Source organism: Talpa occidentalis, unplaced genomic scaffold, assembly GCF_014898055.3.
Source record: "Talpa occidentalis isolate TD23 unplaced genomic scaffold, MPIMG_talOcc4v2.1 talOcc4.11, whole genome shotgun sequence".
Lineage (NCBI taxonomy): Eukaryota > Metazoa > Chordata > Mammalia > Eulipotyphla > Talpidae > Talpa > Talpa occidentalis.
The window spans coordinates 91,245,887-91,260,118 of record NW_023601104.1 but is presented as its reverse complement, the minus strand read 5'-3'; the positions used below and the strand labels follow the sequence as shown (position 1 = coordinate 91,260,118).

The window sequence follows — 14,232 nt, the reverse complement described above, 5'->3', positions numbered from 1 at the left end:
CATGTGTAGTGGGAAGGTTACCCAGAACCTGTGCCTGGCAGAGAGAGGAGAGAGCAAGAGCACCACCCGAGGGTGCCCTGCTTCTCTCCTTCGGGGCTCCATTTTGATCTTGCTCCTTCCCCTGGGGTGCCATGAGATTCGGGAGAATCCTCGGGCTCCCCCTAGAGAGCGAGCAGCGTGTGGGCTCACCGGGACCCACACTGAATGAACCTCATCCCCGTTATGGGTATTGGGTGGGTAAGTGGCAATTAATGAGCCTTCCTCCAAAGATGAGCGTCGTCATTACTGTTTCCTTCAGACAAGAGCACTGCAACTTTTGCCGGGACACATTGCCTAAGAAAGGAATGATTCAGTCATAACTCTTCAGGGTAATCAGAGACAAATATGTCTCTTATGTGCAAAACGAAAGCGCTGCCTGTTCTATGTAGCTCTTTACTCTCCTTCTCTGATTCCTGTTTCCGTGCAAGCCCTGCTGCCACAGGTGATGTGCTGCTGGGTCATTTGGATGGTAGGCTGATCGGGTTCTGCATCACCAGGACAGTTAGAGGCAGTGTTTCTGGGGAGCACTGGGCCTGGGGTGGAGCCTCCATGCCCCACACGCAGATGGTGGCTTGCCTGGCTGCCGGGTGCTCAATGTGTCGGATTCCTTTGACTTAGAACAGTGTGGAAACCAGCATCACCCGGCAACACCGCAGTGGTGATGCCCGGACCCTCCCTGTTCTACCCCTTGTTGCTCAGTCTCTCTGCCTGGTCCTTTGAGAGTCAAAAAATGCAGCCTGGGAGGTCCCCAAAGAGTTGCTCTTCCCTGTTCTTCCAACTTTACCTGCCATTGTCTTTCCCTCTCTGACCTCTGCCAAAAATCAGTCCATCAATCTTTCTTCCTGCCTCTCTCTGCCCCACTTCCTTCCTTTCCTGCTTTCTTTCAACAATGGAATTAACACGATCTAAATTTCATGGAAAGTTGTCTGTAAACTTAGGCTTCATTTCCAATCACATCCAGAAGGGGATTCGGTGCATTTGCAGGAATTGTTTTGTGGATGCTGTTGGCCCCCTGGTCATTGTGATGGTGCCACCACCCGCTGCCCTGTGCATCCTGGCAATGATTTCTAACTTAAAAGTATTCTCTCTCTCTCTCTCTCTCTCTCTCTCTCTCTCTCTCTCTCTCACACACACACACACACACACACACACACACACACAGATATTATGAAATTTTTGCGACATACAGAAAAGTAAACACTGTGTACCTGACGCCTAACTTTAATGTTCGTCAGCATTTTGCCAGTCTTGTTTAGAAGTCATTATATATAGCGAGGGCGTCTCTCACAGTGCCCATAGTGACTTAGATTAGAATTACCTGGAAATTTGTTTGCGGGTAGCAATTTTAGGTTCTCCCTCCTCTAGGCCAGCTGATCCAGAAATAATTCACTGCCAGACCTGGCAGTCGGCACATCTGACAAGCTTCCAGAAGGTTCTCCTACACAATTAAGTTGGGGAACCCCTGCCTTCACTGCATGTGTCCACACAGGCTTCCTGCCCTGTCATGGAGATGCCTTCAGGGCCCTATTCACCTGACAGGGGTGTCTAGTCTCTTCATTGTTAGAAGGAGACACTATTTCACCTAGATCCATTTGAGTTTTGAACTTCTCACTCCATTTTGCACTGAAATTCAACAGTTTAATTTGGAGTTATGCTGAAATAAAACTCTTAGGACGGCATTACTGTGTCTCTTTTTCTCATGCGGGTTATGGACCTTGGTCTCTATACAGAGGAATCCAGACAAATAAAACACTTAAGACAATTTAATCAAGAACCTGGAATATACCAATAAGCACACCTGCTTTTGAAGCCCCTCTCACTCCAACGTACCATGCCAATGCAAGAGACTAGTGGGTTCTCATCAGCTTTGTCTTCCTTTTTTTCAGGTCAGGAAGAAGAGCTTCTGAAGAAATGGAGGTGTATGTTTCCAGTATTTTCATGGCCTTCTAGGGTGACCTTTGTCCGCAGTGCAGTCTTAGTGGTCATTATCCACTCAACCTGTGTTACACAGCGGTCAAAACCAGATGAATCTGCTGTGGTCTGGGGCTGGAGTCCATGCATGGGAATCAAGGGCCTGGCTATTGCTGCTTTCTCGGTGGAAGGTCTGGACCCTGGCAAGGATGCCCACGTCACATCTCCCACCCTGTGGTTTTTAGAACGTTTAGTATCGGGGCACTGGGCCAGGGCTCTGCTTTGATACACATGGGCAGAAGCAGTACCAGCTTTCTAAGCCTAGCTTTCTCCTTAGACTTCTATCAAAAAGAAGGAAAGGTTTCCAGGTAGAGGTGGAATTTCACACCTCAGGGGTAGGGGGAGCCTGTGGAGTGGTGCAATATGTGCCCTGTGCAACCATACCTGGCAGCCCAGTTGCCTAATTACATTTAACCCAGTTGATGGAGGGAAGTGGTTCCAGAGACACTTGTATCTAGGACCGTCTGTGCAATTACAATTAGGATTGTTTCCCTCTCTGTTTGGAACTAACTTTCTGCTTTTCTTTCCTTCCTTTGTGGGGGCAGTCACCGCCTCAGACAGCAGAGCCTGGATGGATCAGATGATGGAGGAGGTAAGATGTCCTCAAGAAAGTCATAGACTGCCAGAGAGGCCTTGCATAATAGCCTCTGCCTGGAACACTCAGCCCCTTCTTTATCCACTCACTCTGTTTATCCTTTAAATCTCAGCAGAAATATCACTTCCTCTGAAATATCTTCCCTTCCTACTCCTCTTCTGACTCAGGTGTTCCTTCTCTGGGCTCCTACAACCTCTTGGGAAAACCTCCTTTTGAATATTCCTTTGGTGTTCAGTATTTACCAGGCACTATTCAACCAGCTTATGTATGTTAAATCACCAAAGCCATTTTCTTTTGACCCACCTACTTACCATTCCTCCATGTTATTCTTTTGTGTCAGCCTGTTTCCATCTGCCTGAAGAACTTTGTTTAATATGTTCTACAGAGCAGTATGTTCTGGCAGCAAATTCAGCCTAATTTGTCAGAAAATGTCTTGACTTTTCACCAGATATTTTTTTCCCTTTTGGCATTTTAGTTATTCCATTGTCCTCTGGCTTATGTTGTTTATGATGGGAAGTCGGTAGTCATTCTTGTCTGGCTGCTTTTAAGATTCATTTTCTTTTATCAGAATTTTTAGCAGTTTGGTTACTATATTCCTTGGTGTGGTTCATCTTTATTTATCCTATTTGAAGTTCTTGAGTCTGTTGATTTTTAGTTTTCATCAAATGTGGAGCATTTTAGTCATTTTTCTTTAAATGTTATTTCCTCCTCTTGCTCCTTCTGGGACTCCAATTAAAGGTATATGGGTTATATCGGTGGAAATTTCCACCCATGTCCCTTGAGGCTGTTTCCTTTTGTTTTCCTCCCATCTGCTTTTAATACAGTGTCTATTGCGTTGTCTTTTCTAATACAATGTCCAGTCTACAGGCAAGCCTACCCCGTGAATTTGTTATTTCAGATATTGTTTTTCTTTTTTTTTTTTTTAAAGATTTATTTATTTTGTTTTTACAAGAACTGGGGTACAGATACTGTGGTTTTTTTTTTTTTTTTTTTTTTTTTTAAAGATTCATTTATTTATTTATACAAGCACTGGGTACAGTCAGTCAGAAGCGCGGGAGGGTGAGAGCATTCACCAGAGCCAGAGCGGGGAGCAGAGCAGGCAGAAGGACCGAGGTACACTGCTGAGGGGAGCAGCGGGCGGCAGGAGAGGTCTGCGCGCCATGTGGGACCCTCCTCCTGTGGCCGGGGAGCAGCCGGGGATCGAACCGGCGCTGCAGAGGCTGCGGGCAGCTTCACAACCCAGCGCTCAACCGCTGCGCCACCGGGGAGGCCCAGAGATACTGTGTTTTTCAAGTGAAGAAACTGCCATTTAGTCTCCTTATCCTGTTCATGTTTTTCTTTATCCTTGGTAGTAGTCTTTGTAGTAGCTGTTTTAAAGTGCTTTTCCACTAATTCTAGCACCTCTACATTTTCTGAGTCATTTTTCTTCTGGTTGCAAGTCATATTTTTGTGTTTTTTCACATAATTAGTAGTTTTCTAACTAAATGCTTGTCCATTGTGAATGTTACTCTGTTGAATGCCTTTTTTTAAAGACTGATCTATTTGTTTTGCTAGGTAGTTCATGTATTTGTTGGTCAACTTGATCATTTTGAGGCTTTTTTAAAGTTTTTGTTAGGACAAGTCTAGAGTTAACCCTAAACACCAAAGCCCTCAGGTGTCTCTGCTGAGTCAGCTGTTCAGTGAGGTCACCTCACTCTTCTTGGGTGGAGTTGTGCCTCTTCCATTCTGTATATGGTCTGGGAGTTGTTCAGCTCACACCTTCCTGGTAGCTTCTTTGCCCAGCCTTGTGGAATTTAACCCTCTTCATGTACAGCTCAGTAGTCACTCAATCAAGATTTCTGGAGCTCTTCTGTGACATCACTTGCCTCTCTCATACTCTGCTTCTCACCACCTTAGCCCTCTAAAATTTTTTTTTTAAAGATATATGTATTCATGCATGCAAGAACCAGGGCACAGGCCAGATGTGTGGGAGGGTGAGAGGATTCACCAGAGACAGAGTGGGGAACAGAACAGGCAGACTGACTGAAATACACTGCTGAGGGGAGCAGCGAGCGAGACAGAAGAGGTCTGCCGCACCATGTGGGCATCTCCGTGGCCTGCCGGGATCAAACCTGCACTGCAGAGGCTGCGGAAGCTTTATAGCGCTGCTCTCAACTGCCTGCGCCACCAGGGAGGCCCAGCCCTCTAAAATTTGATCACAGTCTTCTCATCTCAGCAAAACCTCTGTGCTTTATTTGAAATTCCTGCTCTTTGTGCCAGCGCCCAGGAGGTACCTCCAGGCGGAAGCCAGGGTGCCCACAGGGCTTGCTTCCTTCTTTTTCCCCTTCCCCTAGGAGTCACAGTTCTATGCTACCAGTTAGTTGTCCCCTGTGTAAAAACAGCTGTATGTGTGGTCTCCAGTTTCCTTTTTACAGTGGGAAGGCAAGCCCAGCTCCACTTACTCTCTCAAGGCTAGAAGTGGAGTCCCAAAGCTTTCTGCTAACTGACCTCTGCATGTGGCTATCAGGATCATCAGAAACAAAGTGAAGGAGAGAACTAGATCTCTAAAAGTTGGATGATTCCCTGTATTTTAGCTATTTCACAAGATTGGGATGAGGGTCACATAGGACATTTGTTTTATAATCTGGGGGATGGTGGTAAAAATGCAGGCACCCAGGCCACTCACAGATCAAGCTGGTGTTGAAGCCCCAGGATCTGATGCATTAGTTTAAATACATGGCCTGGATGAATATTTTGCAAACTTAAATTTAACAGCCTGCTGTAGCCCCTCCGAAAGGCAGAATTGAGGGCTGGCGAGTACAGCAACTGTGAAAAAGTACCTCTGCCTCACTTTAGTCCAAAGAGTCTTTAAGGTACTAAGGTAGGGCCTCCCCGGTGGCGCAAGGGGTTAAGCACTGCACTATGAAGCAATCTGCAGCCTCTGCAGCACAAGTTCAATCCCCGGCTGGCCAGGGAAAACCCACATGGTGCAGCAGACCTCGCCTGTCTCGTCCGCTGCTCCCCTCAGCAGTGTATTTCAGTCAGTCTCTCTGTTCTGTTCCCCACTCTGTCTCTGGTGAGTCTGCTCACTCCCCTGCATCTCTGGCCTGTACCCCAGCTCTTGTATGCATAAGTAAATAAATCTTTGAAAAAAAAGGTACTAAGGTAGTGATTGGCGGTGAGAAGTCCAGCCTGTGTTATGAAGTTAATAAGCTCTTAAGAGCATACTCTCATCATTCTTCAACATTTTTCTTGGCTTTTCCCAATATCTCTTATTGGCAGGCTCATTTATTTTTCTTAGATAGTCTTCCTTAGCACTACTCACTATACTTGCTTTAGCTGCCAAACTTCTCCACCCACTAATAATTCCCAGTGACCCTGTTAAATGAGGGATCCTGCATTTCTTTTCCCAGAGTCTGCTTTCCCAGACATGCAACCAGGCTGTCTTCCCATTGCTAAACTGGCAACTCTGGTGGCTCAGTGCCCGGTGGCTAGCCACACTTTTGATCTGCCTGTCCTCATAAATTGTCTGCTGCTTCAGCCATTGGTTAAATGGGACAGAGGGTGACTCTCCGCTAAGATAGGCCCAAGGGCTCAGGAGGCAGGAACCATGCAGACCCTAACTATACTATAGGGTGTGTAAGGAGCAGTGCGCTTGTATATTATGGTGCTGTAACTCTGAGGTGCTTGTTTAATTTGTGGCCTGTAGAGGGTTTACTTGGCAGCTGTTCTTCTCCAGGCCTCTCTCCATCCTACTGTGGACCTCTTTCCAACTCTTTCTCAGGACTTCTGAAATCCTTCCTCAGTGTGTGAAAATAACGTTACAAGGAGTAGCTGTTAAATGTTAACAACACAATCTTCTGAATACCCAAGTTTACACACATCATAAATGCATATTGTTAGAAGGTTGTGCTGGCAGCCTCTGTGATATCATCATGTCAGAGTCAAATTGTTGCAACTCTGAGGAGCTCTGCAGGCAGTTCTTGTCCAAACCTGTCACTTGACACATCAAGAAATTGTGGCTTTGAGATTATCATACAAAGTCCCAGGACTCTGGGAGGAAATCTAGTCTTCTGATTCCCAAGAAGATTCCAATTTCAAGCCACAGTGTACACCTGCATCACTGCTCACTGGCAAACATTTGCCATGTTCCAGCTCCTAAGCCTGGTGCTGTGCATTGTTTTCTCATTTAATTCTCAAAACAATCTATGGGAAATTTCTTAAAGTCAACCTCATTGTGTCTGATTTGACAGAGGTACTTACCCTCTGAAACTACCACTGTAATCAATATACAGAACATTTTCATCACCCCAAAAGTTTCCCATGCCCCTTTTTCATCCATCCTTCCTCTGCTCTTGTCCTCAGGCAACTACTGAGCTGTTTTTTTCTCACTACACAGTGGGTTGTATTTTCTAGAATTTTTCATAAATCGAATCATATGTGTATGTATGCTTTTGAGTCTGGCTGGTTTCACTCATAATGATTTTGAGGTCCATGCAGGTTGTTATATATCTCATCAGCCTCTTCACTCTTATAGATGTATAGTATTCCATTGTATGGCATACCACATTTTGGTTATCATATACTAATAGGCATTTGGATGGTTCATTATCCCCATTTCAAAGATGAGCAGACTAAGGCACTGAAAGGTAACCTTGCCCAAGGTCATACAACTAGTAAATGGTGGCACCAGCATTTAGAAGGTAGATGTAGTTACCTCTTACCTCCATACCAACAACCCTGCATAGCCCAACCAGTATTTGAGTACTGACCCCAGAGCCCTTGCTCTTGGCCAGGGGGCAGCAACAAATGTGTGACCCTCACCTGTGTCGGCATTTCCTTCCACAGGTAGGTTGTATTAATGTGAGTTCCCAGGTTTGTAATACAGAGTGCCTAGCATGATGAATAGGATGCTTACTATAATCTCATAAAAGGAGGAGAGAAGAACGATACCTATTTTCACAGAATGCCTCTTGATTTTTTTCCCCTTCATAAACTTTGAATGTGAAATTTGTGATTTGGCCTTTATTTTGGCTCTTGAGATTCAGAAGCATGAAACCCTTGTCAGAGACTGCACTTGATTTTACCTTCTAGGAGAGATGCCTCTTCCCACTGTCAATCTGTTTTCCATGCAGTTATGTTCGAGTCCTTTAATGGAAAATCAGTTCATATGTTACACTTCACACTCGACTTAGTCCATTTCACTGTATGTGAATGTTTAGAATCCATTACACAGTAGGAATCATATGTTACATTTAACTAGTTTCTAGAATTATCTTTGCTCAGAGAATTACTTGGTTGGCTAGTGAAGGTTGCTTCTTTGAACTTAGAATAACCAGGGGAAGGGGAAGCTGCATGAATGATTGCCCTGATTCATCCTTGGGTACTTTTTTTTTTTTTTTTTTTTTGAGCAACATTCTCAATGGTTTATTTACAAATCATTGTTTATAAAACATTTAACTAAACTTCTTTCTTAAATGTATTCCTTATTTTCAGTAAGAGGGTACGGAGAATGATGGATTGTGAATTTATTGGATTATGGCTATTTTTGGTTCTAAAGAAATTTCTGGAGTTTTCATTTCCCTGTATCACTTTTTTTTTTTTTTTTTTTTTTTTTTTTTATTTATTTATTTATTTATTTATTTATTTTTTTAATATTAAATTTTATTTTTATATTCCCCCATACAATTGCAAACGCCCCATTCTGGCCCCAATCCCTCCCCTCCCGCCCCCCACCCCCCAAAAAGTGTCTCTGGTTCATAGTTTTTTGTTGATTGTGATTTTCACTTTCTTATATTCATTTTCCTGGTCCCTTATTTAAGTTTTCTAGATTCCTGCTATGAGTGAGACCATCCGGTATTTTCTTTTTCTTTTTGGCTTATTTCGCTGAGCATGAGCCCTTCCAGTGCCATCCATGTTGCTGCAAATTGCATGTGTTTATCTTTTTTGAATGCTGAGTAATATTCCATGGTATATATGTACCACATCTTCTTGATCCAGTCATCTATTTTTGGGCATTTGGGTTGTTTCCAAAGCTTAGCTATTGTAAACAGTGCTGCTATAAACATAGGAGTGCAGGTGCTCTTTGGAATTGATGTTTCTGTGTCCTTTGGGTAAATACCTAGGAGTGGAATTGCTGGATCATATGGAAGCTCTATGTTTAGTAGGTCCAGAAATCTCCACACAGCTCTCCATAGTGGTTGGACCAGTTTGCACTCCCACCAACAGTGCACAAGAGTTCCTTTTTCTCCACATCCTCGCCAACATTTGTTGTTGCTAGTTTTTTAATATGTGCCATTCTCACTGGTGTGAGATGGTATCTCATGGTAGTTTTGATTTGCATTTCCCTGATGACAAGTGATGTTGAACATTTTTTCATATGTCTGTTGGCCATTTGCATTTCCTCTTCAGAGAAGTTTCTTTTTAGCTCTTCTGCCCATTTTTTGACTGGATTATTTTCTTTGTTGTTGCTGAGTCTCATCAGCTCTTTGCAGATTTTTGTGATCAGTCCTTTATCATTAGTGTTGGGTGCAAAAATGTTCTCCCAGTTGGTGGGGTTTCTCTTTGTTTTTGTTATTGTCTCTTTTGCTGTGCAGAAGCTCTTTAATTTGATGTAGTCCCAGCTGTTTATCTTTCTCTTCACTATCACTGCTTTGGGTGATGTGTCTGTAAAGATGTCTTTGATGTGCAAATCCCGTAGTGTTTCGCCTATATTTCCTTCTATGTATTTTATGGTTTCAGGTCTTATGTCTAGTTCTTTAATCCATTTTGAGTTGATTTTTGTGTATGGTGTGAGGTAGTGGTCAAGCTTCATTCTTTTGCATGTAGCGACCCAGTTTTCCCAGCACCATTTATTGAACAAACTTTCTTTGCTCCAATGCATAGTCTTTGCTCCTTTGTCAAAGATTAGTTGACCATAAATCTGTGGGTTTATTTCTGGATTTTCTATTCGATTCCATTGGTCTGTATGTCTGTTCTTGTTCCAATACCATGCAGTTTTGATGATTATGGCTTTGTAGTATAGTTTGAAGTCTGGGAGTGTGATGCCTCCATTTCCTTCTTTTTTTTTCAGTAGAGCTTTGGCTATTCGGGGTTTTTGGTGATTCCATATGAATTTCATCAATAATTGTTCTATTTCTTTGAAGAATGCCATTGAGATTTTGATTGGAATAGCATTGAATCTGTATATTGCTTTTGGTAGGATGGCCATTTTAATAATGTTTATTCTTCCAATCCATGAGCAGGGGATGTCTTTCCATTTCTTTGTGTCTTCTTCTATTTCTTTTAACAGTGTTTTATAGTTTTCTTTGTATAGGTCCTTTACCTCTTTTGTTAGATTTATTCCCAAATATTTGATTTTTTGTTTCAATAATAAAAGGGGTGGTTTTTTTGATTTCTTCTTCTTCAGATTTTTGTTTGTGTATAGGAAGGCTACTGACTTTTGCGTGTTGATTTTGTATCCTGCCACTTTACTGAATTGATTGATGAGTTGAATTAGTTTTTCTGTGGAGATTTTGGGGTTCTCTACATATATTATCATATCATCTGCAAATAGTGATAGTTTGACTTCTTCTTTTCCTATTTGGATTCCTTGGATGTCTTTCTCTTGTCTTATTGCTCTGGCTAGGACTTCCAGTATTATATTGAAAAGCAGTGGTGAGAGTGGACATCCTTGTCTTGTTCCAGATCTTAATGGAATTGCTTTCAGCTTTTCACCATTGAGAATGATACTGGCTGTTGGCTTGTCATAGATGGCCTTTATGATGTTGAGGTATGTTCCTTGTATCCCAAGAATTTCAAGGGCTTTTATCATGAATGGGTGTTGCACTTTGTCGAAAGCTTTCTCAGCATCTATTGATATTATCATATGGTTTTTATATTTCTTTTTGTTGATGTGTTGGATAACGTTGATTGATTTTCGGATGTTAAACCATCCTTGTGCCCCTGGAATGAATCCAACTTGGTCGTGGTGAATTATCTTATGGATACATTGTTGGATTCTGATAGCTAAAATTTTATTGAGGATTTTTGCATCAGTGTTCATTAGGGAGATTGGCCTATAGTTTTCCTTTTTTGTGTTGTCCTTATTCGGTTTTGGTATTAGTGTAATATTGGCTTCATAGAACGTGTTTGGTATTGTCCCTTCCTTCTCAATTTTTTGGAAGAGTTTGTGAAGGATAGGCACTAATTCGTCTCTGAATGTTTGGTAGAATTCATTTGTAAATCCATCAGGTCCTGGGCTTTTGTTTTTGGGAGGTTTTTAATTACCATTTCAATTTCGCTGCTTGTAATTGGTCTGTTTAGGTGTTCTATTTCTTCTTTATCTAGCTTTGGGTGATTGTAGAGTTGTAGGAATTTGTCCATCTCCTCTAGATTGTTGAACTTGTTTCCATATAACTGTTCATAGTAGTTACTGATTATTCTTTTGATTTCTGCTGTGTCCGTTGTGATTTCTCCTCTTTCATTTATGATTCTGTGTATTTGTGCTTTCTCCCTTTTTTCCTTTGTGAGCCTGGCTAGGGGTTTGTCTATTTTATTTATTTTTTCAAAGAACCAGCTCTTGGTTTCATTGATCTTTGGATTGTTTTTTTAGTTTCAATTTCATTTATTTCTGCTTTGGTTTTTATTATTTCTTTTCTTCTACTGGTTCTGGGGTTTTTTTGTTGTTCTTTTTCTAGATCTTTGAGCTTCGAGATTAGGTTGTTTCTTTGAGTTCTTTCTTGTTTTTTGATGTGAGCTTCTATTGCTATATATTTTCCTCTTATTACTGCTTTTGCTGCATCCCATACATTTAGGATATTGGTGTCCTCCTTGTCATTCAATTCAAAGAATTTTTTAATTTCTTCTTTGATCTCCTCGTTAGTCCAGTGGTCTTCCAGTAGTGTGGCTTTTAATCTCCATGAGGTAGGATAGTTCCTTGCCTTCTTTTTATGATTTATTTCTAGTTTGATGCCTTCGTGGTCAGAAAAGATGGTTGGTATGATTTCAATCTTGGTGTATCTGTTGATGTTTGTCTTGTGCCCCAGTATGTGATCGATCCTGGAGAAAGATCCGTGTGCGCTTGAGAAAAATGTGTACTCCGTTTTTTTGGGTTTAGTGTTCTATAGATGTCTGTTAAGCCCAAATGCTCTAGGTCCTTATTTAGAGCTTTAGTTTCTTTACTTATTTTTTGTCTTGTTGATCTATCCATTGTTGATAGTGGTGTGTTGAAGTCTCCCACTACATATGTGTTTTCTCTGATGTCTGTTTTCAGAGAGGACAACAGTTGTCTGATATATTTTGGTGCTCCTTCGTTTGGTGAGTATATGTTAATGAGTGTTATTTCTTCTTGAAGTATTGTCCCCTTAATCATAATGTAGTGACCATTGGGGTCTCTTTTTATTTTTTTGAGTTTGAAGTCTGTTTTATCTGATATAAGTATAGCTGTTCCTGCTTTCTTTTTTGGCCCATTTGCTTGTAGGATTGTTTTCCATCCTTTGACTTTGAGCCTATTTTTATCTTTTGTAGCTAAATGTGTTTCCTGGAGACAGCAAAAGGTTGGGTTTTGTTTCTTAATCCAGGCTGCAACTCTGTGTCTTTTTATTGAAGAGTTTAGTCCATTTACATTTAGAGTTAATATTGATATGTTAGCATCTATATTTGCCATTATGTTTGTCTTTCCTTTGATTTTATTTATTTATTCTTTTAATAACTTTTTTTTTTTTTTTTTTTGGTCTTCTTTCGTTGTTATTCGTCCCTCTGAGGTTCTGGCTTTAGGATTCCTTGTAGTATTTTTTGGAGTGGGGGTTTAGTCGCAATGAAATTCCGGAGTTTCTCTTTGTCTGGGAAGGTCCATATTCTTTCTTCATGGAGGAAAGAGAGCTTTGCGGGATAGAGTATTCTTGGTTGGCATCTGTTTCTTGGAGTCTGTTGACTATGTCCCTCCACTCTCTCCTTGCCCGTAGTGTTTCTTCAGAGAAGTCTGATGTCAGCCTGATTGGTTTTCCTTTGAATGTTATCTGTTTCTTCCCTCTTGTCAGCTTCATTATTTTTTCCTTGTCCTGGATTCTTGGGAGCTTTACTATTATGTGTCTTGCTGTGTTTTTCCTTTCGTCGTGGAAGTTTGGTGTTCTTCTTGCTTCTTGTATATCAATTTTCAGCTCCTTCTTCTCATTTGGGAAGTTCTCTTCAATTATCTCCTGGAATATTTTCTCTGTTCCTACATCTCTCTCCTCTCCTTCTGGAATTCCTATAACTCTTATATTTCCTTTCCTCATGGAGTCAGATAGTTCCCGAAGTCTTTCTTCATTCTTTTTCCTTCGTACTTCTCTTTCCTTTTCTGTTTTGGTTCTTTTTATTTCTGTGTCTTCAAGATTACTTATTCGTTCTTCCATTTCATCTATTCTGCTTTCATTGCTTTTCCCAGAGTTCTTTAGTTCCTCCATTAATTCTTTGATCTCTCTGCATTTCTCTTACTTCCCTCTTTAGGGACTCAATTTCCTTCTTCTGATCTATCACTTTTTTAATCATGGCAATTTTAAATTCTCTTTCTGGAAGGCTCAGAAGTTCTTCCAAGTTGCTGTCGTTGCAATCTGGGGAGTGGTTTTCTTTTTGTGGTGTGCTTCTTTCCTGAGGAGTTTTTAGGTTGTGTGTGGTTCTTCTACTCCCTACTGTCTGTTTTCTAATTTGTCGTATGCGTTGGGACACTGTGTTGCTCGGACTGACTGACATTTTGGGTGAACTTCTCCGCTCCCCTCTGGCTCTTCCAGGAGCCATCTCTGTCTTCTGGGGGAGCTTTCTGCTGGTTTTAGGCAGTTTTTACTGAAGAAATGTCCCTGTTCTCAAATGGCGAAGCGGGATGCAGTCCCTGCGCCTCCGGTTTCAGGCACACTCTTCTGCGCACCCGGTCTGCCCCGGACGTGGGTGCCTGCTCCCTCTGTGGGCTCAGACTGCTGGTTGGAAGGGGCCTGGCGTGGAATAACTTCCCGGCTGGCCACTGGGTCCTCCAGAAACCTTCTGCCCTTTTCAAGCAGTCTTAAGAAATGTCCTGTTTTATAGGGTGTTAGTGACTTTTTTTTTCCTGGTCGCTAGGTGGCGCCAGAGATCTCTCCTATTGTCCTTGGGGGGCTGTTTTTCGCCTCCCCCACACCCGTGGGACAGAGAACAGAGCGGGAATGGTAGGGTACACCTCAACAGCTTTGGGGTGCTGTGTCTGCCTTGTGCCCCACCGTCGTGGAGAAACCACGCCCCGAATTTTCGTGCCCTGGGTCTCAGTTCAAAGCCCTCAGTTCCAGGACGCGGGCTGTAGCCCAGTTCAGTGGTGCGGGAATGGCGCCTTTTGCACCCGCTCCCGTGCCTGGGCGCCTGGTTCCTGCTCACTCAGGGAGGGACCTTCACCTCAGTGAGGACCTCCGCGCGTCTCCCCGCAAGCCTAGGTCGTCTCCCCGCAAGCCTAGGTCGCAGGCGCGGAGACCTGGGCAGCCGCGATCCAGGTCTGCACTTGCTTTTCAAGCGCGCAGAGCGCGCCGCTTTCCCGCGCCAGCTTACCGGCAGCCCGGGCTGTGTGCGCGTCTCCCGGGGTCTTTGTTCTTCTCTAATGGCGCCCGGAGCCGTTCGCTCACCGCCGCGGCGGATCCTGCAGGGTTCGCCTCAGCTCCCGTTCACGGGGT

General features: G+C 42.8%; 1 protein-coding gene across 1 annotated transcript in view; it reads left to right on the top strand.

Annotated features, from left to right (window-relative positions):
- Positions 1-14,232, top strand: part of IFT43 (intraflagellar transport 43) — a 78,023-nt gene that overhangs the window by 46,614 nt on the left and 17,177 nt on the right. Inside the window, exons 4-5 of the mRNA XM_037503826.2 lie at positions 1,926-1,958; positions 2,556-2,602. Coding sequence (XP_037359723.1) covers positions 1,926-1,958; positions 2,556-2,602 — 80 coding nt within the window. The remainder of the gene's footprint in view (positions 1-1,925; positions 1,959-2,555; positions 2,603-14,232) is intronic.